This window comes from Pyrgilauda ruficollis, unplaced genomic scaffold (assembly GCF_017590135.1).
Source record: "Pyrgilauda ruficollis isolate IOZ18807 unplaced genomic scaffold, ASM1759013v1 scaffold56, whole genome shotgun sequence".
Lineage (NCBI taxonomy): Eukaryota > Metazoa > Chordata > Aves > Passeriformes > Passeridae > Pyrgilauda > Pyrgilauda ruficollis.
Genome location: NW_024527266.1, coordinates 1,088,527 through 1,112,877, shown reverse-complemented (window position 1 = coordinate 1,112,877; position 24,351 = coordinate 1,088,527). Strand labels below are relative to the sequence as shown.

At 43.6% G+C, this 24,351-nt stretch overlaps 1 protein-coding gene across 2 annotated transcripts in view; it reads left to right on the top strand.

Annotated features, from left to right (window-relative positions):
- Positions 1 to 24,351, top strand: part of LOC121361161 (synapsin-3-like) — an 81,352-nt gene that overhangs the window by 1,177 nt on the left and 55,824 nt on the right. For both annotated transcript variants that reach the window (XM_041481587.1, XM_041481586.1), the window contains exon 2: positions 17,750 to 18,249. In XM_041481587.1, coding sequence (XP_041337521.1) covers positions 17,933 to 18,249 — 317 coding nt within the window. In that variant the 5' untranslated portion in view covers positions 17,750 to 17,932. The remainder of the gene's footprint in view (positions 1 to 17,749; positions 18,250 to 24,351) is intronic.

Below are 24,351 nucleotides of genomic sequence, written 5' to 3'. Positions count from 1 at the left end.
GCTCACTGTAAGGTACTAAAATTTTTAGCTGCTTCTCATAGGGGTTCACCACCCCATTTTTTTCAAGTTGGGATCCAGAGGAAAGTGTTGCTGAGACTAAGATGTTGCTCACCTGTGGATATCTCATCTCTGTTGGAAACTCATTCTTATGATGAGTGTGGAGGGAGATATGCTTTTTCTGCTTGCTCAGAAAGCAGCAGCCACAGCCTGCCTCCAATAAGAGAAGCAAGGCAAAAAAAACCCCATAGGGAGAAGCTACAAAATGGCTTATCTTGGATTAGCCAAACCCTTTCGCCCAAATAGGTTCTCCTTCCTCCCTGACACCAAATTTCTTACATCAGGGGTCAGCTTTCCTCTACCCAAGCTTTTTTCTTTTCTGTGGTTTTCTCACATGGCCTGAAGGTTTAGAAAATGACTGATATTCCTATCAGAGAGCACCTCCCTGTTCGTGTCTACACTCTGCCATGACATCTCCTGGATTCTGGGCTGACCCCCTCTGTCTCACAGCTTGTGCATGCACCCCAAGCGGGGCCAAAGGGATACTCACTTGGTAAAAGTATGAAAAGGTTCCACCTTGCAGAGGATATTTGTATTGGGTGATGAAAAAAGGAAACATTGCATATTCCTGTAGGATAGAGGCAGGCTCTCCTCATCTCACCTAGAACAGCTGACTAAAAAAATGGATCTAACACAGGACATATGGTCACAGTTGTGTTTGACTCCAGCTTTCAAAGCACTCACAGTAAGAGAGTCAGTGAAGAAATGAAAAAAAAAAAAACCCTGGCCATCTGAGAATAAACTCCGCAGTATTATCAAATTCTTTCCCTTTGCCCCAGAAACAGAGGAATAGTCGAAAAACTTGCTTATTCACACACTACAAAAAACTGCACAGCTCCCAGGTGCAGAGCAGGAGGTTCTCCTTGCTAAAGAGTGGACAGATACTCATTGCTTCTGGAGAGTCCCTCTCTCTGCACATCAGAGGAAGTCCTCTGCTCTTGCTGGTTTTGGGAAGTTCACCTTCTCTGGGAGATTCCCACAGGGATTTGGCAGGAGAAGCATCCCTGTGACGCTGCAGCAGCAGCAGCCCAGTGCTGGCTTGCAGCAGTTACTGCTGGTTGGGTGCCTGCATTGTTTGCTTCTGCCCTCAGAGTCAACAGGGAGGCTCAGGAACAGGCAAAATGCCAGCGTATTCCCAGGGAAGCTGACGTCATCGCCAATTCACTGGTGCCAGACACTGTGCTGGAAACCTGAGGTTGCTTTTCTGCCATTAATTGCTCAGATGATTAATTCATGCAATGATATCATTTTCTTGGGTGGAGGTTAGGAGGTTATGTACTCTAGTAACGAGAGGCGTGACGGGATGCGGAACTCGTGCTCCTTGTTGGTGTTAACACTAATTAGAACAAACCAGCCACTGCGTGCTCCACATCATCTTGCCTCCCCCAGAAAGGATACCACTTTTTTCTTGGGTCCTTTAGGGGGGATGAGGGGGTGGTGCCATGGGATGTGTGAGCAAGTGTTCTCATGGGATTTGCAGTATTGCAAATTCTACACCAGAGGACTGAACCCATAATGCCCCTTAACTTTCACAGCTACTCTGCAACAAGGATTTTTGCTCTAATTATTTTCACGTTGACTACTTTATTTATGCCATTTATGTGGCACTTTCCAACAAGAAAAAAGAGTATTATCCTCATTGCAAAGACAAAAGGAAAAGAAAGAAAAATAATTGAGTTTGTTTCTTATTGCACAGTGGCTGGTGTGTTGCATTGTGGTGTTCTCCTCTCAGAGGGTCCTGCTCAGTCTGTAGGGGTGTAGGATCAATTTTTAGTTGCTCTGGAAATTCCCCAGAATGTCAAGTTTTGCAGTAAATTCTCTAGGATATTTAATTCTTTTGGGATGTTTTTAGGCTAAAAATCCCATTCCTCTCTCTTTACTAGATAAGCAAATAAGTCTAGAATTCCCAAGTGGGCACTACAAAGAGCTGTCCTGGCCCACACACAATTAACAGCTGATAAAGTTGCAGCAACTTGATCTGTCAATCTGTTGGTAGGCAAAACATCTTACTTGAAATGTCAGGCAAACCACCCAGGGCATTTTCAAAGCTGTTGTAAGAGCATTTTTTGTCAAACGACATCACTGCTCTGCCACATGGACCCCTCCCTCTCGCTCACTCCAGTGCTGTTCTTCTCACTTCAGGCCTTTGTGGTTTTGGCTGATTTGCATCCCCAGAGGTGTACAAAGCCCCGGATCATAAGTTTTCAAACAAACTTGGTAAGACCAAATGGAAACCTTCCAATTTCTAGATTGGCCTTTTATTTATGGGATAAAATGGTTTCCTTTTTGTTTAAGCAGTGGGGAAGCCATACTCTCTCTCCATTCTGGAAAATTCTTCACTTTTCCCATCCTTTGTGATTTGTTGTGGTATTCTCCTACCTCATCTAGAGATTTGAAAATGTCAAGGAGCTTTTTTAAATGCCGACAAATAACAGAGATTTGATTAGCAACTGTAGCAGATCACTTACCAGTCCAGTACTGTGGGCTCATATATATTTATAATACAGTTATCAAGGAAAATGAAGTGATTATCCAGAACGAACAATGTCTGTATTAATGGCTATCAGCTGCCAGATGTTCATCTCTTGTCTGTTTAATGAGGAATAATTCTGCTGTGTCTGGGCAGATCAAATGCTAAAGCAAGGGTGCAGTTTGGCTCTGCTGCCCTTAGCAGATTACACTGGCCACAAGAAAGGTGGCCCAGGGCACATGCTTGTAATTTAGACCCCGCTCATAAAAGTGAGAAAAACTAATGACACAGCCTTGGAAAAGTAGGAGGAAGAGTCTGTGGTGGGGCCTTTGGTGGGGAATAATCTTTTCTCCTGGTGGCAGTAGTGCTGAATTCTGTAATGCCATCAGAGCGACAGGAAGGGGAAGAAAAGGTTGTCTGCTTCCCAGGATGGTCTGTGGGGGACTGGCATGGGGAGAGGGGAGAAAAAATTATTTGGATGGAGTAAGAAAGACCCTTTTTCTAGGTTTCCTGAAACTAGGAGTATCGCCTTCATATCACTTTGAGAGAGTAACTACAGTCATTTTTCAAAGCACATTAAATTTTGCTCTGAACTCTCAGACTGGGATATGAACAAGAAAGAGAGCTGCTGTATTTTATCATACTCCAGCCTGAAGAAGGCAAACAGCATTTTATTCCTGTGTGTCTGAAAAATAAATCAGAATCCGTGTTAAAAGAAGGAGAAAGGTAGGACAAAGGTAGGACTGAAGAGCCATGTGAAAAGCTGGACGAAGTAACAGAGAGGGGTGCGCCTTTTTTTAGAAGAAGGAAATTTTGGTTTCTGCCAAGCTTTATGGGTTTTGGCTGATTTATTTCCCGCTCTCAGCATGATCCAGAGCCAGCACTCCTTCCCTGTATTCTTCAGCTGGGGGGAAAAAAAAAAAAAAGCATTGGCTTCCTTCTTTCTTCTCATACACAGGAGCAAACATACACATACCAACTCCTTTTAAAAGATGGCAAACAGTGTCTTCAGCCAGAACTTCATGGTTTGAAATAGCTATTTGCTGAGCTCCCTTGAGTTTAAAAAGTGTGCTACCTTGAGCCCTATGTTTTAATTTTCAATTTAATGTTACATTTAGTTGACAATGTTACATTTAGTTGACAAGAAGGAAATAGTATTTTAGCTTGCTGATTCTAGACCTTTCAAACCACAAAGCCATTTAAGAAAAGATACTAATTGGCCAGTTGTTCATAAAAGCCACAGCTAAAGCCACTCAGATTACTTGGAGTCAAATAAGGAGTTTACTGACTCCCATCCAAGTGAATGGAGAAAGTTCCACTCCTCTGCAACTCAGGACTTCCAAGCCTGCTAGAAAAAACCAGCCAGAAATGCTTACATCATATTTTTTATGTAGCCAATGCAAAATATTTTTAATCTAAAAGGACTGGTAGGCTTTCACCAGCACTAAATTAAGTTTATAAGAAAACACAAGGATATTTACATAGAGCTATTAGAAAAGCAAAACCAATAGCAGCAGAACAGTCAGCTCCAAGATGATTCAGACCTTTAAAATCTGTCATTTAAAATATAGTAACACTCCTTTTTTAGATGAAGTGCATAATTTTTAATATAGGGTATTCTGGCCCTATGTGGTTGTTTTCTTTTGTAAAATATAATGAACATATCTTTTATGCCATCATCTTTCTCCACCACTTTTAGCTGTACTTTGCTGGGTTTAGAGTAGGGCTGAAGAGCCCTGTAGTGCATTGCAGCCCAGGAACATCTCGAAGACATTCTTGGCTGCAGAAATACTTTTTCCTGACTCTGCAGAGCAAGCTGATAAACTCCAGAGGACGATGCTAGAAAATACAGATCCTTCCTGGAGAAGGACAATCAAGAGTTTTTTCACTGAACTTACCAGCACAGCGCAGGTTTTTGTGGCCACGGCTGTAGAGCAGTGAACAATAAAATGGGAATTTGGGATGAAGAATGACCTCATGGTTCCAGAGGTGATGGTACCATGTGTTTCTGTCCCTGAGTCACCACACACACTTCTAATGCACTGTGCCCATCACTGGCAGCTGCCAGGGCTGTGGACACAGCGCGTGGGCAGGGAAACACACTTGGTGCACGGCTGTTTTCTGAAGTGGGCTTGACAAAACCAAATTATGTGACAAGCTAGGAAGCATTTATTCCTTTTTTAGCTCCAAAGTTTTTTGACTTACTGCTTAAAGATGAGACTCAGTGCCTGTATTTCCCTGTATGTTCTCTAAAGCATTGATTGCACTTTGGCAAGAGGGGTTGGATGAAACACTGTGCTCCCTCCAGCAGCTCAAGGCTGCTGTATTTAGCTTGATGCTTCTATCTAAAATAGGCCTGTGTGTATTTAGTTAATCTTTTGGGCAGACTTTCTTACTTCAGCAGTCTTGTGAAGTTTCTTTTAGCAGGAGAGAGAGGAGTAGGCGAGGTAGGGGGTTGCTGCTTTATAATAAAACTGAAAGAGGCTGACAGGAATCCACATGAAGGTTACCTTGGTTCACTCTGGGCAACCTTAATAATTCAGCAGAGACTTTCTAGTCCAGGCTTCCCACGTTGTCCCCCACAGGAGCAGTTTCACATATGAGAGTTTCTTGAGGCCATTCAAGGCTCCAGCTACTGAGAAACACAAGGCATAGGAGAGGATGGCACCTGTCAAGAGCTGGAGCTGACAATTCCTATTAATGTGCAGGCAGGCTTTTCCAGGGAAGATTCTTTGATGTCTCTGACTCTTGGTCACAGTTTGCAGGCCTCTGGCTTTACATGCCATGCTTCTTTCTTGAAGGAAGGTGCCACCTCTTTCTTGTGCTGAGCCCCATGGTCAGACTGTCTCCTCCTTAGGCGTGACCCTCAGAGCAGAACAGTGCCTTCAGTCACCCAGGGCAAACTCAGACCTTGCAAAGTCACAGCTGACATCTCCTGCAAAAATCATTCCAGCTGTGCCTTCCACCATCATCAGGATGAGAGAGGGGCCCCTTCTAACTTCCAAAGTTTTTTCATTTCAGAGAAAACCCCTTAGAAGCTGATGAGAATTTTGCTTGAGCTACAAGGGAAAGAATTGACTTTCTGCTTTCTGAGATAGTTTGCAGTTAAATAAGTAGCATTGCTACAGTTTTTCTCTATGCATGCCCTGTTCTGCTAATAGAAGCAATAGCTAATTACCTCACACAATGCTGTAAGACCAGTATATTTTCCACGAACAGAGTAGGAGGTGAAGAATTAATAGACTCTTTAGTTGACTGAATTCTTAAGTGCATGTTTTCATGCTTAGTGATAGGGCAACAAAGGCAATGGGCAGGTAAGAAAAACTGTGATTTTTTTAAGGAGAGCACAGCACCTGCCTGCTTTTGTGGTATGGTCAGGAGTAGCAGCTGATGGGGGAGGTGAAATAAGAATAGAATCATAGAATGTCTTGGGTTGAAAGAGACCTTAAAGATTACCTAGTTCCAGCCCTCCACCACCACAGACAGGGACACCTTACACTAGGTCAGGTTGCTCAGGGCCTTATTCAATAATCATCTGCAATAAATAACAAACCAGCTGCCATCTTCTGCATCACTTGGCAATATTTTTTATTCAATTTTCTGGGCAACACAAACAAAAAAATCAATTCACTGTCTAGCCCTGCGCTGTCAGCAGCTGCTGCTCAAGATCTAGCTGCCCAGGAGAGAGCTTCTGGTTTACAGCATGAACATCTGTGCTCTGCTGGGATGCTTGAGTGTCTTTGCATTGGGGTATCATGTGGTCGTGCAGTCCTTGCTGAAGTTGGGAGAAAACACTGTTTTCTTCACTCAGGCTTTCAGGGAGCTGTTGCTTTGCTCTTGCTGCAGGGACTATGGCTTAACTGCAGGACTGGTTTGGATCAGCTAGTGACTATTTACAAACTAGCCTTGGAGTTGTTTTTTCAATCAGAAACTATAAACTCATGATGGGAGGAGATAGGAGAAACTACACAAGCTGCACTAGTGGGAGGACAAGCTCAGTGATCCTAGTCTTCAAATTTATTTGATTTTTACAAGTGCTCTGCAGTGCTTTAGTGGCAATTGAAGAGATCCAAAGCAATTATCCTCTTTCAGAAATTAGATACTAATGATGGAGAGCTGAAGCGAGACAAGAGCAAGTGATTAAGCTGATGATAGTGAAGGACTTCTATATATTTGTTATCATGCTGCGTGCATTATTTTTTGCTCATAATATGGCCTTTCTTGTCCTGGTTTTACATTTGTGTTCCAATATGAAGTGATTTAACCAGGATCACTCATGCAACTCTTAGGAAAATCACGTGGATGTGCAGGGCCTGCCACCAACATGTAAAGGTGATCCAATACTTTGATGAAGTTTAGTGATGATAACAGATTTTATAATCCCATCACTGGGACATGTTTGGTTACTGTTTTTGCACTGAAAGAGATAAAAAAGGGGACAGAACTCCTTGTGTCTAACCTGGCTTATTTATAAAAGATCATCCATACACTAATTTGTTACACATTATCATCTTCTGGGCAGCAACAAGAGTTTTTGCAGTAATCAGCTCTGAAACTGGACTCCAGTGACAACAGCAGTACTCATTTGAGCTGAGAACTCTGTATATCCTTCCATGTTAACCAGTAATATGTTTTTCAGGTAGATTTAATTTTAAAGAGTTGCTGTACTTATGTTGTATATTATTGAACAACTCTGCAGTCTGTATTTAGATCACTGCAGAGATCAGGCTCTCTAAAATGTGACCCAATTTAACATTTCAATGCTTTATTTATATAGTTAGTGTCTTGCTTAAATTTCTTTAGAAAAAATAGAGCAAGGAACAAGTTTTTTGATCCACAAAACCCCAAAGTCTGACTTTCTTTTGTGTGCAGTCTTGAAATAAAGCATAATGTTTTGTGTGTTTTAATGAACTGACTGCTGTACTGCAACATGCAGGAATATCAGCTCTGCCCTTCCGGTCAAACCTTTGGCAAACACTGGATATGCAAGTGTAAGCATTGGCAGATTTTGGCTTGTCACCTGAACAGGAGGAGGCCAGGGTGAGTGCCTCTGCAAAGCTGCAGGGAATAAACACTTCCTCAGCCTGCTTTATTTAACATCTGGCCAGCCATGCCACCCATGGAAATCTTGAGGCTGTGAAGTTACACTCTGGGGTTTGTGGTGTGGTTTGGTTTGGTTTGGTTTGGTTTGGTTTGATTTGTTTTTTTAACCAGTTCTGTGCCTCCATAGTAATGACAAAGAGAGGCATTTGTTAACATGTGGGCAGAAAATTTCAAACTTTCTTGCCTTAATGATAAAGTAAAAGTGGCTTTTGTCTGTAAGCTTCAGTCATGTGGGACAGCACTACTTAGCTCTGAAAAATGCAGATTGCCCCAGAGAGGAATAGGAATACTTTGCAATGCTGCTTCTATCATTACCTGTATCATTGTACAATCGTACACAAGTAGTGACTGCCTACCTGTCCTGCTAGTCAGGACACAGATGTGCAAAGGGAGGCTCCAGAGTGGCTCTCAGATAACTTCTCTGTGAGGCTTGTGGGTTGTCACCATTTCTGTTCTGCCTGCTGCAATGCTCATGCTCTCTGTGAGCAGAAGTTCACACCACTTTTGTGTGTGCACCCAGAAAGAGCTCACATCAGTGCCTGTGGCTTGAGTTCCTCTCACAGCGCCTGCCGGGGCTGTCCAGCTGCAGATGCTCCTCTTCCCCTCTTCCCCTTTCTTCTCTCCTTTCCTTGAGACAGAACTTCTCAAAGCACAGAAGGAGAACCTAAAATAGCTGTGCAGATTCATCCTTTGTGTTCCCTGTTACAAAATGGTTCTAAGTGCTGCTATTTTACTCCAAGAAATCTTTCTTATTTTTTCCCCCCACTCATGGTGGCTATGTACTCTCCAGGTCTTGAAAGGTTTGGTGGTTGGTTTCTTAAATAAGGCTGGCCACTCTTGTGCCTCCTAAAAGCTTTGTAATTCAGCTATTGATCAGCAGGAGAAGCAGAGCTGTTGAAGCTTCCTGTGCTTGGCTCAGAGGTGCAGCATGGAGGTGTATGAGCTGAGCCTTGCAAGACCTCTGCTCTCTGCAGAATAAAGCTTGTCTTCTTAAATGGGAAACTGAGGCATTGACACTGCAAGACCTTTCCCCAAGCTGATAGCAGGAGACTTAAAATCACATTGTGCTTTATTTCCATCTCTGGGCACAGCCCACTAGCCTGATCTCTCAGAACTTTGTCTGGGTCCAGAATCTAATCCATTTCCCACACTCATGTATTGTATGTTCTGATGCTTTTTGTCTAAACTTAGTATCTGGTGTTTGAAGCCAATTGTGGAGGGCTCCTACACCATCCAGCATGAGTACAAAGACTGGATAGGCAAGCAGGCCTTCCAGGAGCAGGAACTGGGAGAGAAGACAGCCAGATTAAAGAGAGTTAGTGAAATAAGGTAGTGATAAAATTTATCACTAACGTTTTAAAAGCTGATTTCTAATTTTAGCAGTGCATCTCTGGTGATGCAACCCTTCATCAACCCAGAGTCCCTACAGAGACAACATAAATTCATAAATGGCCTTCAAAACCTGTCCAGATTCTTTATTGTAAGTGAGCTAAACACCTACACCCAACTGTCCTGCAGAGGCTTCTGCTGGTACCACAAATATGTTTGGCTTGCATCTCTCCAACCTGCAGCCGTGCTAGAGCAGGATCTTATGCACTTTTTTGAGGTTTTAGCAGGGAAGCAGGCACTGGCAATGTCACAAAGACTGGGGTGCTCAGTTCAGCTCTGGGATAGGGGAACGGGCCCTTGCTGGGGTGAGAAGTGTGTGGGTACATGGTGGGAGCAAAAGGGACATGCTCCACAAACCCACACATCTTTTCATATGTCTGCATGTGATCAATACTAAAGATGTAAAAAAGTGAAGGAAAATATCTCCAATAAATCCTCAGCATGGTCTGGGTTGGCTGTCACAGAGCTTGAGGCAACTCCTGCAGTGTTCCAGTTGAAGGTCTACCAATCCTCATTGTCTCTTTGTCAGGAGTAGTCCAGCCAGTCAATCTCCCACTACTTCTACATCACATGAAAGAATTGGCATCAACCTGTCTTACAGCTGTGTCACAAATATTGCCCAGAATGCAGCAAAACTTTGTCTTTCTCTTCTATCACCAAAATAAATCAGTAAGGGTGCTCCAATTCTTGGTTTAGTCTTTGTATTGCTACATGAGATGGGCACATATGGTTAGAAAGCAAATGAGCTACAAAAAGGTAAATCACAGGTTCTATTTCTCCAGGTATCTGCTGTTCACACCACCACATGAAATAAATCTCAAGTATACAATAAGAGGTTCCTTGCCATATGGGGAAAATCTGGGAAACTGAAATATGCTGGTGCCTGGAACGATGCAAGGGGAAGAAATGAGGCAGATGCAAATGGCAGCAAAGCTTAGATGGAATGTGTTAGTACTACAGATAGTTTGGAGGACTTCAAATGTTTGAAGGAAGACTTTTTAACCCCAATGTTCCATAAAACATTTGGGAAAGAAATTGAATTTTTGTGGCAGCTTAAAATGAATTAGAAGCATAGATGCAAGAATTATGAAGTTGCGCTTGTAGCTTTTTTATATGGAAATATTCAAGAGATTTTTGTCTTAAAATCATATAAAAGTAATACAATTTGGGCTCCAAACAGAAAATCCTTCTTATCATTATCAGTTAACTAATAATTATCTATTTGATGTATATTATAATCGTGTAGTTATTTGTTTCTTCCTCTTTCAAAGCCTATAGCACTTTTCTCCCTGCAACATATCTAGTTCACTTTATGGTAATGAAATATTTTGTTTAGAAGCATTTTGAATAACCAGTCTATTGTGGCAGAACTGAAATAGAGTAGAAAGAAAATGGCACGGGAATGAGGAAGTGATCACAATCAAGACATGAGCCCCATTAGCACTGGGCAAGCTGCTGCAGTTTCCTCTGAGACCCTGTGAGTTGTCAGTCCCTGAGGCACCTCTTATCTGCATGAGCCCTAATGCATATTGGCAGGCCCTACATATTAAACACACCCAGCTTCTTGATTTTATTCAGATCAGCACTCTTCAAAGCAGCACGCCTCTCAGCTGAAGGAAATCCCTGCTCTATTAATGGCGTGCCTGGTGCCACTTTCACTCTTATCACCATGAAATCAGGACTTGCATGGTTGCTGCAGGAAACTTGAAGCATGTCTCACAACACGACATGAACTGCATCAGATCCAAGATTGGGAAGGAAAAAGACAGGGCCTTCCAAGCCCTGCTTACTTCCTTCTTACGATTTCATCCACTTAATATGCAGAGCATTTATCTGTACAAGTTCTCTGGTTTGTGCCGCTGTCTCCTGCTTTCCTTTACTATCACCATGAGGAGCCACTTTGGCATGTGTGTGACTATCAGCCTTAATGGAAGCATTAGTGTCACTATTGCTTGGGGTAGGAATGACCACAGCACTCCTGGGAAATAAGAAATGGAGCCAGGATGCAAACTCAACTGAGTTTGAGATGGAGATGACTCTGTGGCATTCAAGGATTAGACACACTGCCTGCTCCAGTAGTGCTGGGTCTGGCTTTGCTGATAAGCAATTATTGATGTTGAACAGACAGGCCACAAAAGGCCTACATAAGCTCATTGACAAGAGGATATTACCACTGTGACAACACTGCAGCCATTAGGTGCCAACAGGATTTCCAAAATGAGACTAAAATGATGAAATAATATATTGTTTCCAAGAAGTAGCACGTCGTAATTTGTTCTTGGGGGATATTAAAGTCAGAGAGTATTATCATAATATTCAGATTTATTTTTGCTAGAAAATTTTTCACTACTGTTCATGGCTTTAGTCATCTTTGTTTGCAATCTACTTGAAAGTCTGATGATCTTACAGAGGCATTTTTTCACTTCAGATTGTTTTTTCCCCATCTTCTTTTCCTCACTTGCCATTATGAAATAATAGGCAAAAGAGGAAGCAGACTTACTCATTTGCTGTGCAAATGAGGGTGTAGCTCTTGGGAAGTGGTCCCATTTGCACTTGGTTTGATATGCACACCCCCACTATCTTCAGGAGATAAGGCAGCCCCCCTACCATGAAACTGCTATGTAGAAACTTCTGGCAGCTTTGCAAAAGGAAAATATAGATAAGATTTATGAAATCCAGACTTCCAGTTAAATAGCTGCCCAATCAGGCAGAGAGGATTTTTTTAAGATCTACAGGAATACAGCAATAACACAATGAAATTATTGCACCTTTACATGTTTCTGTGGCTTAGTGAAGCATGTTGAACATTGTGAAGTGATTTGCTTCTGACAGAGAGACATGCTACCACTTCTGACAATCTCGCTGTTTGAGCAGTGAAATGGAATGCACAAGAGACTGGCTTCTTGTGAAAATCCACTGAAGGATGGGTGGAACTAGATGATTCTTAGGATCCCTTCCAGCCCAGGCCGTTATCTGATTCTGGTGAGCTGCTGTCTAACATACAGCAGGAGCCTACTCGGGCTCTGGGTAGGATTATTGTCCTGATTGTCCTGTCTTTCTGCTCCCCTGCCCTGGCATCCCCTCCAGCTGCAGCCTTCTGACTTCTTGCAACTGCCTCAGAAGACACCATATGGCTCTGCTGGTGTCAGTGGAATTTGTGCTGTAGTTCTACATGCTCTGGAAAATTTAAATCAGTGTCTACACTAGAGCTGTATTCTGTAGCTGGTGTTTGGGAAAGCTCTCTGCAAACTGAAAACCAGCATGGAAACTCTGCTTCCCTCTGTTCTTTGTGCTGGCATACAGTCTTTCCAACTCTTATGCTTTTTGTATGTGCTTCAGATTTACAAAACGTGGAGTATTTGGTGGGTTATCCTTTTCCTTTCCTTTTTCTTACCCATATTACTGTAATTTCCTGATTTATGGAATTTCAGCTGTTGCTGAAGAACACCAAGAAATGTTTAAACATGTGAACTTCTTGAACCCAGGACTGTGGCAAATGAAATAAAAAATCCAGTAAAAATTCTAATTAATTTTAGAACCATTTGTTTTATTGTGCTTTCAGTTCTTCCCAAGAAATGCCAAGTTATGTCAAGCTTGGGATGCTGAAACCATTCAGGAAGAAACACTGAAAGCCTGGCAATAATAAATAACTTCTTGATTTCCTCTTTTTGAAATATACTAGAAATGTGGAAAATACAGTTTTAAAAAATATACTGTATGTGGAAAGGCATCCAGCTGGATTTTGAGTTTCCTAACACGGCTGTCCCTCCACAGAGGTTGATTCCCACGTTATATCAGTATGCCTGAAGGCAGAAGGGATCCATGGGAATGTATTAAGGCTTGACTGTATGCTGAAGATGATCTGCAAAATGGATGTGAGGTGTGTAAGTCAATGGTTTTTGCCAGGTGAGGAGCATCCCCTCACCTTCCCATCCACCACAGGGCAGAAGGCAGAGTGCAGTCCCTAAGGGTGAGGTGGGGGGATAATCCCTCAGAGTGTTTTTCCATCCTGCTGCCCCCAGCATTGCTCTACCAAGAGCAGTAATCAGATGCAGGTTGGTGTGGTTGTGTCAGTTCATCACTTGACAGCATGAGATAACAAGCTCAGGGGAAATCTAAGCATGGGTAGCAGCTATCAGCCAGCTGAGCTGGGTTCCCTGCGGACACTGCTGCACATCAGAAAATAACCCAACAAGAGGTTTAAGTGAACATTCTGTTCTTGTTGTCTAACACATGTCAACAGGTTTTCTGAGATAACTTGCGTCTCCATGGAGTATATCCTTGAGAGAAAGCAGGTAGTGCTTGGCTGCTGTCAGTGTGCTGAGTGAGTAGATTGCATATCCTCCCTTGCTCTCCCAAAAATATCAGCCAGGAAGTTTAGCTGAGTGTTAGTAAGGGGCTGACAGCACCAACCTCTTGGCTGTTGTTTTCAAGGTCAGCTCTAATTGACCTTCTTCTTGCCTCATTTGGTTGCTCACTTTGTTCCCTTTTGATTCTCTGATGGTGCTCACATTGTTGGGATTTCTGTGTGTTCCTGTACTGTCTGCTGGTTAAGCCAATTCCTGCTTGCTTCCTCTCTTTCTGCTTGTGCCTTCTCATCCTCCTCCTCCTGCTCCTTTCCCTGTCTCTCTTCCCTCAGGACTCACTCATTCTCCTGTGCCTTGGTTCATATTTCCTCACCCTGAAGTATAGAGCAGATCCCCAGGCTGCAGCTCCATGGCCCAGCTGCTGTTTTCCCAGCTAGCTTTCAGGAGCAGCTGTTTCACTCAGCAGCACATGACTCCTGCTTGGGGAGAAGCAGCTGCTTGTCTTGCAACTTGAGGAACTCCACAGGAGCTGTTGCTTGGTCTGGAAGCAGCCCATGGGCTGTATTTGCAGCTGTGCAGGGAGCTCCCTTCCTGCAGGCAAGTTTGTGCCTGGCACAGCATTAAGAGGGTGATGCGTCTCCGTATAAGCCATAGGAAGACTGGTGTACACAGGGAATGTACGACTTGGTGGTGTAGAGCCAGCAGCTCTCCTGCCTGTGGCTCTAGAGTGACAAAAAACCACTCAGCAGATCTGTCTTGCTTCTGATGGAGGTGTAGGTTCCTGCATTTGTTAAAATTGCAGCCCTGCTCACTTGTCCGGGTAAGACCTGTGCATGCACTGGGTGGATGTTGTGCTGCATAAGAGCTACAGAGCCAGATTTGGCCTGAAAGGCTGAGCCCTCAGGAAGTCCACAGAGAGTTTCTTTTCTGGCAGTAGGAAAATGAGGTCCTAACCTCCTCAGCCTGTGCCTGTATGAAAACACCTACTTCTGAAAGTTAAATAACAGTAAGTGTGAGTGATGCAAAAGCAGACTATGAGGTTTTCCAGCAATCAAGGCAGTGTAAACTGCTGGCAGAAAACCTCCTGGCAGTTTGCACTGCTCCCATTACAGATAAGATCTCTGTGCTGGCACTTATTGACAAATCAATACAGTGAAACCTAAAAGAAAAAAAACCAAAAAGGATAAAAATCTTTTCGGATTACATTAGCCAGATCATTAGAAAAATATATGTAATGACAGGAGGACCATCACTCTGAGATGCCAAAGCTGAGGTTCCTGACAGGAACCACAGAGTGGAGCCAGGCATTGCTCTCTGCTGCAGCAGTGTCATCCATTGATTTTAATCTCCATGTGCTTTGCCAGAGGGAGATTTCCCTGTGACATCAGAGCTTAGGTTTCCTCTTCTTCCTCCCCAAGCCAACGGCATGCAGCCAAGTCTTAGCAGATAGTGAAGGCTGTGCCAACCAGCAGAGGGAAAAGCCCTCTAAGTGCAACGTCCCAAACTCTCTAGACAAGACAATTTTGCCAGCTCCCATTTTGCCAACTTCTCCTGGGCAACATCTCCTACTACGGAACCCCTGGTGGAAAAAATGACAGGTCACTGCAAATATTCCTGTTTAAAAGGGTCTGGGAGGAGACTGGTCATGGCCTTTCACTAAGTATGATAAATTGTTTAGTGCGAGCACTGGGCACAATTTGGGAAGCCCCCTTGCAGAGGAAAACTGTGTACCTTCCATACATGTAATGGAATACTCTGGCTCTATGCAGCCTTGGGGCACCCTAGGTCACGAGCCTCACTGCGGGGCCCAGCAGAGACATTTGCCCATTTATTTACTTGTTGATGTTTTGCAAGTTACCCATGTTCATTTGGAGAGCGCAAATCTCTCAGGGGACGAAGCAGCTATGCAAAAACCTGGCAGAGGGGAAGAAGCACCTTCCCAGAAATGCAAGTCCTTATGGACCCCGTCCCAAGGATACTGGCTTGTGACAACAGCCTGGTCCAGCCTGCATGGCTGGGGGCAGGTTCCCTCCCGTGGCTGAGAGCTGCCACAGCAGGAACCAGCAGCTCTGCGATGTTGTGCAAGTCGTGCAAAGAGCAGGAATCTTGTGCTGCAGGTGCTTCTCCCAAGACCAGTATCGAATGTATGCCCCATGTCTTGCCAGGTAACACCGAGGCCCTAGAAAAGAGCATGCCTAATAGCTGTACACAGTCATGGGGTGCTCCTTTGGAGCCCTTCTGACAGTAGGCAGATCTCTGGGATGCTCCTCTTTAACCAGACCTGCACCTGCTCCTGAATGGATTGTCACTCAAGGGAAGGGATTTTTCTTGTTTGTGTTATGCAAGGAGAAAACACTTGGTTCTTGAGCAGAGGACAGCACAGCACATTTTTACTCAGTCTGTGGTATATAAATCCCCCAAAATCTTTGTAGTCTGTTCCACCAAGATTATCCTGGACAGGTAACAGTGGATGGCTCAGTGCTGGCACTCACTATTCCTGCAGCAGGACAAGTGTTGTGTGGGTGTATATATGGGGTGAGTAGCTAGCTCACATTCATGGCTACTCTCCACTACCTGCTTTTGGAACAGCTGCTGCAGGCAGTGCTACTGAAGTGCTCCCTGGTGTGTGTCTGCTAATGTTGTGCAGTCACCAGGTGCACCGGGACCAGGCGGGAAGTCAGCACAATACCCTGAGATACATTATCGACCGTGAATGTGGCAGGAAGTCATTAAAGATTTCCTGAGCCATACCCTGGGAAAACACTACCTCCAGGCTCCAGCAAAGTCAGAGGACTTGCACTCCCAGGGCTTAGAAATCAAAAGAAAAATTATTCTAATCAGCCAGTGTCAGCAGCTCCAGTAGGGAGCCCTCTGCCCCAGATGGATCCTGTGCCCGCAGAGTCAGGGTGGTGATGGACAACAAGATTTGGGGATGTTCCAAGGGGCTTTTTGTATCTTGCTTACTTCCAGGTAGGCTCATCTGAGCCTCTCTAAGGGTTTGGGGGCTATGACCAATATGGACAAGGACAGGTCTGACTCTTTTGTCTGCAAAGCTTTGTAAAACCCTCTAGGTAAAAATAAATGAGCGCTTATTTTAAGAAAGCTGTTTTGTTGCTCCATGGGCTCTCACCCACAGCTCCAGGAGAGAGATTCACAATTCGTTCTCTTGGACAACTGGGGAAAGAGAATTTTCTGCCATCAAGAGACAATCAGAATTTGGGACAAGAAGGTGAGCAGTAAGGGAGACCAAACCAGGTCAAGGCAAGCAGCTCCAGTATTTGCAGGGGGTCATTCAAAGAGACTTTAAGGGAGTTAGGCATCATTATAAACAATGATACTATGGATGCATGAGACTCATCTCACTTGATGTATGGGATAACACTCTTTTTTGTTGCTGCAAATATGTATGTCTTGGAAAAGGTATGCATTTTACCAGTAATAATATTCTTTTGTTTTTCCCCTAAATCTCACCAACCAAGACTCAAAGGCTGTCTTAGCAGATAAAAATTTCTCAGTCTGTCTTCTGGGGTGTGCCTAGAGGTGAAATTTTTTTTAAACTGTGAGATTATTTAATTGCTGAAATACTTAGTATTCTGAGTAAAAACAAAGTGATCATAATGTGGTCAAGGGAGAAGAGTCAAATACTTATATTTCACCATGTTCGTTTTCTCATTTGAAGAGATTAGCAGAATAAATTCTCATTAAAACAAAACAAACAAACCACACAAACCAAAAACACCAGTGAGAGAGGAAAAAAACTGTGTGAAGATTAGACAGAGCCAAGTTTCTAGTTTTGAGTACCTGCAAAATTCCTACAAGTGAATTTCTAAAATTAGATAGCTTGCTAGTATCCACCAAACAACCACCAGCAAGGACCTGGCTCAGAGTCTGAGCTCAGAGAGGAGGAGGGGCAGAAAAGTGTAATTTCTGTCACTGAACTTGATCAAAATATGTATGGGAATTATTCTGCTATTTGTTGTTTACACCCTATTTGAATTTTGGACATTTGTTCCTTACATTCAGAACTTTGCTCACAAGCCTGCAAAAGATAATACAACTTTATATCCATTTGGATTATTTGCTAGCTATTCTGTAATTTTCAACACACAAGATACTAGAAATAAGGTGCCTCTCATTTTAAAATTAACATTTATCAGAGTAATTTTTTCTTTGTCCACAGTGATAGAATTGTTAGCCCCTAAGCTAGTGCAGGCTAGTCTCTACTGACCAGAAGACGTTTGGGGATGAGAATGGTGACACATATTTTGTCCTAATTGTTTGACTGTAGCAGTGTGGAATACTGCATAGGAACAGTCCTTTCTTTTGTTGATTAAGGTAGCTGTTTAAGAGACCAAAAGGGGGTTACTTAACTCAGTCTCACAGTATGTATCTCACATATATGTCTTTTATTCTCTTCCCACAGGAGAGGAGGAAAATACAGCTGACAAAATTAGGCATATATCCCCAGCACAATTTCAAGGGCTAAAGCCTGCCTGCCTGGACTTTAAGGACGTACCCACACGGACGCAGAGGCATCCTCCAGGACTGGTAACAGCACTGTTCAGCCTTGCTCTTGCTGAGGAAGTTTCCCCACAGCACTGCAACGATGAATTTCCTCCGGCGGCGTCTCTCAGACAGTAGCTTCGTGGCAAATCTGCCCAATGGCTACATGATGGACTTGCAGCGCCCCGAGAGCTCCACGAGCTCCCCGGTTTCCCCTGCCATGGAGAGAAAGCACCTGCAGCCACCCCAGCCCTCGCACTCTTCCTCTACTGGCAGCAGCATCTTCAGCTCCATCTCCAGCGCCATGAAGCAAACCACGCAGGCGGCTGCGGGACTGATGGACCACTCGGCCGGCCCCGCGCCACCCGTGGCACAGAAACCCAAGGTCCTCCTGGTGATCGATGACGCGCACACGGACTGGTGAGTCACCCCTGATCCCCCACTAATTCAGCTCCAGTTCCCAGGGAATCAGGGATAATCTGCAGGGGGTGCACAGATGCTTTCACATCTGGGTAACAAGCTCTGGCCCCTGGTTGGTGTCAGTCAGACAACTTGTGTGAATGGCAGAGTGGGATTTTCTTGGTAAAAAATGTTAGTTTGGTATTCATTGACCAACTTCTTCATAGCCTTAATATATGAACACACAAAGGATGTTCTTGGCTCAGCAGGCTTAGCTGAGATGTCATAGCTAGCAGTGATCCTACGAGGTCACAGCTGAAGGTGTGTTAATGATGTCATTCAGGACCTTAATACACTGTGCTGACTCTAAAAATTAAAAGTGGCTCAATCTCTCCAGCCCTCCCTCTCTCTTGAACTTTTTTCTGCAAATTTATACACGAATTATGAAAAGATAACCAAACTTCGTACTACCTGTCAAGGGCCCTTCACCTGCTAAGCATTGTAACAACTATTGGCAAAAGGATCTCAGGCTCAGCTAAGCCTCAAATTTGTCTCGTTCATGCAGGTCTCTTTACAAACAAAAGTTTGGAAGTTTGTTTCCTATGATATTGGGTAGCACAGTAAACTTTCCAAAGTGTTCCCATTTGAAGTCTTCTGAAATACTACAGAAATTACTTACTGACTTTTGTATGCTCCTTTTCAAATTCAGCTGGTTTAGAAAGCTTTAGGCAATCTGTCTGAGAGTCTTATCTGGGGAAAATACCCAGAGAATGTGTTGAGAAGATGCTCTTGTTTCATCTGCCAGCTTGTCACAAAACAAGGAAAGAGTAGCCCAGGGCAGTATTGAAGACTTAAAAATGAAGGAAGTTGGGTTACTGGGTCTTGGTCAAGAGAGATTATTTTATTTTTCTGTTCATCCCACACCACTCTTCAGTACAGTTGTCACCTTTGTTCTTCTCTGTTTAACTAGAAGAGTAGGGACAAGGTGAGACCTACCTTTTCAGGTGTATCTTCACAAATCAAAAGCTTAGCCCTTACCTAAAAAGAGACCATGACTGAGTACAACTAGGCCAGGCATCTTCAACCAACTTGAAGTAAGAGAGGGAAAACAGTGGGATTTTTCTCAAAGGAAGAACAACTTCTTCAGTGAGCAGGAAAGTCCCTGATAAGGTTGTCACCGTGAATGTTTCCCTGGCCTAGTGTCTTTCATCACAGCAGCAGCCCCTCAACGCCAGCTCCATCAGTCAGCAACACCAGTCTGGCTCAACCAGACCTGATCTCTCTTTCCTGGATGCACCACGAGTCTCCTGGAAGCTGATGCTCACTAACCTCTGACTCTGCGAAGTGTTTTTGCAGTTCCTTGGAGATGCTGCCAGGTGGCAGTCCCTTAACACAGCATCCTCCGTCTGGGAATGGGCGTGCCTTTGATGCTCCAGCATCTGGGTCTTAGCCGGCACTGTGTAGTCCAAACACTGTAATCAGAGAGGAAAGCCCTAGATCAAAGGCCAGTCTAGTTTTTCCTTGAGATTAATGGTGCTGGGGCAGTCAGGGCAGGGCAAAAGACAAGGAGGGTTTGGGTCCTGCTGCAGTGTTTTCATGTTTTAAAATACACACGCTTCATTTGAATCCCTGCCTTTATATCTCCCAGCTGCTGTTCTGTCATGCAGACTTTGCGGTCTGTGAGCTGAGCTTGCTGAGGGAGCAGCAGCTGGGACATATAAAAACGAAGTATACCTTCCTTTAAGCACGGCTACCCATGCTGTCCTCACTCCTCCACTCCTCTAAGCACTCCTCGCATCCTGCTGTCTTGGCTATCCCTCTGCTGTCTATAACTTAGACATTTCTAGGAATGATGTGATATCCCTTTCACTTATCCCAACTCTCTGACTCAACTCACAAGTTTGTAGGTATCAAATGCTGCTTGCAAAGGCTCCCTGCCTTTACTTTCTCTAAGGCTGTGAGGATACTGAACAAAATTAGTGTATGAATTCATGATCATACCCTGATGTATGCATGACATGAAAAACAAGGCAAGAACATTACTAACCCTTGCCTGTGGTGGCTCTTTGTAGCACGGACAGAAATGCATGCCTAGAAACTTTCCCAGCTTAAAGGCTGGTCCTTTCTGAGAGTGCATAGCAATGTAACCATTCCAGTGGGCCACAAGTGCTTCCTCCTGGTTGATTTTTGTGTCTTCAGGACTCAGTGAGCCCCTGAGAGCAGCACCAAAGAGAGTAGCTCCATGGCTCCGTGGATGTTTATTTTTGGTAAGGTAATTCTGAGCAATGCCAGTCACCTTCTTGGTCTCAGGCAGGGTGTTATGTGAGTTCAGGCTGAGCAGTCTCAGGAAGCTGTGTTTGCCTTGTGAGAGCCCAGCTGACGAAGCTGATTATCCAGGGATTCTGACTATCCCCTCTGCATCGTGTACGGAAACAGTCCCAGACTTTGGAAGGTGAACAACAGCACATTGTTACTTCTGTGCTGGTGATTCTGGGTTTGGAAAGAGCATCATGTTTGTAATGCATTTCACCTCTGCCTACTCTGGTCTTTCTACTTGTGAAACCTTTGTACTTGGTTTTCAAGAAAATCCTTCTCCTTTTGAAATAGCTAGCTAAAAAATCCCCTAGAAATAACGACTGTTGTGCTGCCCTGTTTTCAAGGGTGAGGGGCTTCCACAGTGCCTCCTCCCCCAGAGCAAGCTTCACGGGGTTTACAAACAAGGACCAGCTTGTTCACGGTCAGGAAGGGTGAGAGACAGTGGAATCTGCCATTTGATTTCTCTAAGTGAAAACCCTTTCTCAGAATTGGAGACTGTAGCAACATTGCCAAGCCAGACATTAATTTATCATCACTGTTTGTATTACAGCAAAGGGCTGCAGTTGTGGGTTAGGATGAGGTGTTGCACAAGCAATTGACAAAACGCTTCAACAACCCAAACAGGCAAGTGCAGGTTGAGCGCACTTTAAAGGGACAAATGACATGCCTTTCTATTTTTGAGGAGCTACCATGTCTCTGATGGCACCGTGTAGCACTCAATTTCTCTCAGAGGTCTGAAGGAAAGAAAGAGCATCTGTGGGAATCCATGGCCTGCCTTCCACCATAAAATGCTTGCTGTTCTTGACATGCAATATGCTCTGGTTTATTCCAGAGGCAAAGTACTATAAAAACAATGTGAGTCCCACAAAATATGATCAGCTGCTTTCTGCATTACAAGCAGTAAAAGAAAGGTACATTCTATTAAGAACAAGGGAACTCACCCAGCTTTCTGCTAAAGTGGCAACATTTTGACAAATTTTCCATTCTCCTCAAAGGCGCAGCTCTAGACATTGCAAGGAAGCACGCAGTGAATTGCCATGTGTGGGATGTGCACGAGAAAAAATCCTACCTATACAGCTCCCTTGTGCCCTTGGCTGTGACAGGCAGCCCTCAGAGGCACACATAGCAGTGAGTGTACCCGTGCATCAACACACCAGGGAAAAGCTTGGCTTCTCTGCTCTCATTACGGCACATTTCTCAGCTGGGGAGACTCCACCTGGAGAATGAGGCTCCTTCTGGTGGGCTGGGGGTATGTGTGCCTTGGGAGACTTCCAAAAATGCATCCACAACTCACCTACAGCAGCTGCCAGAGAAAATGGAGCTCAGACATGAATACACATGTGTGTGTTAAACACACAGCAAAAAGGAGCAGGACCATGAGGAAGGGAGACAGCAGAACTCCAGGATCTGGCACATGGGCCAGCTCCAGCAGCCTGACCCCAGCCAGGAGGGAAGCATCCCACTTCTGGCAACCTCCTCGCCCACCATGCTATTAAGCAAAATTATGCTCTAGCTGGATTGAATTTCTCAGCAGATCAAACAGGATTTTGCACTGTGAATTATTAACCCCCATCCTCTGTGAAAGTGCTCAGCTTTCCAGCCTAATGCCTCATGTTTAAACAGCGTATGGGGGAAGTGATCAAGCACAGCTAAGGCTCCTATTAGCCACACATGCTTAAAGCATTGCTTTCTGGACCAGACAGCATAATAAAGTTGTTCTTTTTGCATTTGCTGGATATCTAAGTTACATTTGTGAAACAGCTCATGGCTTTTCAAAGCCATTGGTCTGTTTTGTCCACATTTCAGGCTGCTTCCAGAGATCACAGTGCTGTGTTTGCTGCTATAGCCAAAATACAAGTGCCCTGTGTGCAGCAATTGAGTATTGTGAGTACCATATACAGGAGTATTGTGAAATGTTCACCAAAAAATAAGTCACAGAGGATATAAAAATTGCATTGTTTTATCTCCTCTTTAATTTGCAGCCAAATCTGCCTGAACATACTGTCTCCAAAAATTTTAAGATCGAGGAAGAGAGAAACTGTGATTAGCACTGAATTAAATCCTCTTAAAACATTTGAAATGGTTATTTGTATGACAATAACGTCATAATTCAGGTCTAATTATGGACTGATTTGACAGGATTACTGTTTTATACTGGTCAAAGGAAATAATCAACTTCTTTTAAAAAGAAAATTATTTTAACCTCTGAAACATAAAAATATTGAGCCCTAAATATGTCATTTGCCTAAAAATTTGATTGTGAATAATAACAGTCTAATACTGAATTTTGGTAACATGGGAGTTCCTAAATACTTTTTTCAAGGAATTCCTTTTAAAAATATTCAATGAGTGTCATGAGACATTTCATGCTTTCAGAAGGCTGAAGGCAATATACTAAGGCTCCTATTAAGAGGAATATTCCTAACTCATTTAAACATAATGAGATGTTTTGGAGTTTAAGCTTGAACTTAGGATTTTGCTGGTTTAATTGCAAACTTTTTTCTGTATTTCCTTATAAAAAATCCTCTAACATGGTGGTCACTGACAATAGATTATTATGAATAAGTTTTTTTACACAGTGGTGTGCTTTTAATGTTTCACAAGTTCTGTGCAACAATGTAGCAATAATTTGAAAAAAAAGCTACACATAAAATTCACATTTTCACAAATCTGGTTAAAAAGCCCTTATATTTTCATCATTTAGCTTTGTCTACCCAGGATCAAATATTTTTGTTCCTACACTTCCTGCCAAATTCCGCTTTTTGAGAAGTGGAAAGCAGAAAGTGGAGGCAAGTGTGTGTTAAATGAGTGTGTGTGTTTGTCACATACGCACGCCTGGGAGCAGCATGGAGACTTTCTGTATTCCCTAGCATACAGACATAGGGGTCAAAAGGAGACAAGGCTGTCAAAAGTTTTCAAGAAATTGCATTTATCGCATCACTTTTCAATCTGTTTTAGGTATAGCACCGTCATGTCTGTCTGTATTTTTGTCCTGCATATGTAAAGTATCTTGGGATCTAGTCCCCCTAAATGAAAGGTGATACAGAAATGTAAAGGATTAGTATCGTTACAAAAATAGACACAAGGAATATGGAAAACATTCCCCACCAGGCTATAACTGTGCTAATGCAAGTCAAATCTGGGTCCTTAATTACTTTACCAGAGTTCCTATAAATGCATAGAATTTAACCTCAGAATGTCCTGCCTAGTCCTGTACATATAAAAAAGAAACATCCAACAAACCCAACCCTCAGATACATTTCTCAAGGTTTGTGAGTCAGTTTTCCTCTGCCTGAAAGTCCACAGCCCTACCCCAGGGTTAGTCCAAGTTAGGCCAGTTCTACTGCTCCTCGAATTCAAGGAGAACTGAGGTAGGCTGGAAAAAAAAAAATTGCAAAATCCTCAACAAAAAAATGATACCCCTTGCAAACAGCTCCAGGACATATTATTTAGATTTAGCAATGTGGAAATGTTCCAGCAATGCACTATTTTGATAATACACAAAATCAAATTGCTGCCTCATGTTGTACTTCATGCAGTACCCCACCTCCACCCCCTACCCTCCTACCCCCAGCTCTTTGTGGGCAAGAGGAATGTGACCACAGCACAGCCTGGGTGGGAGACCAGACCTACAGCAAAGTGTCCTTCCTACTCTGACAGCTCGGAGAAGCACAAAAAGCTGTGCCCAAAAGCAATAGTGCTGCACTAACTAGGGCTTCTTCTCTTGGTGGGGGATGGCTTTGATTACCCCTGTTTGATGAGCAGGAGGTGGCACAGGAAGATGCTGGGAGGCCACTATTGTGTGGG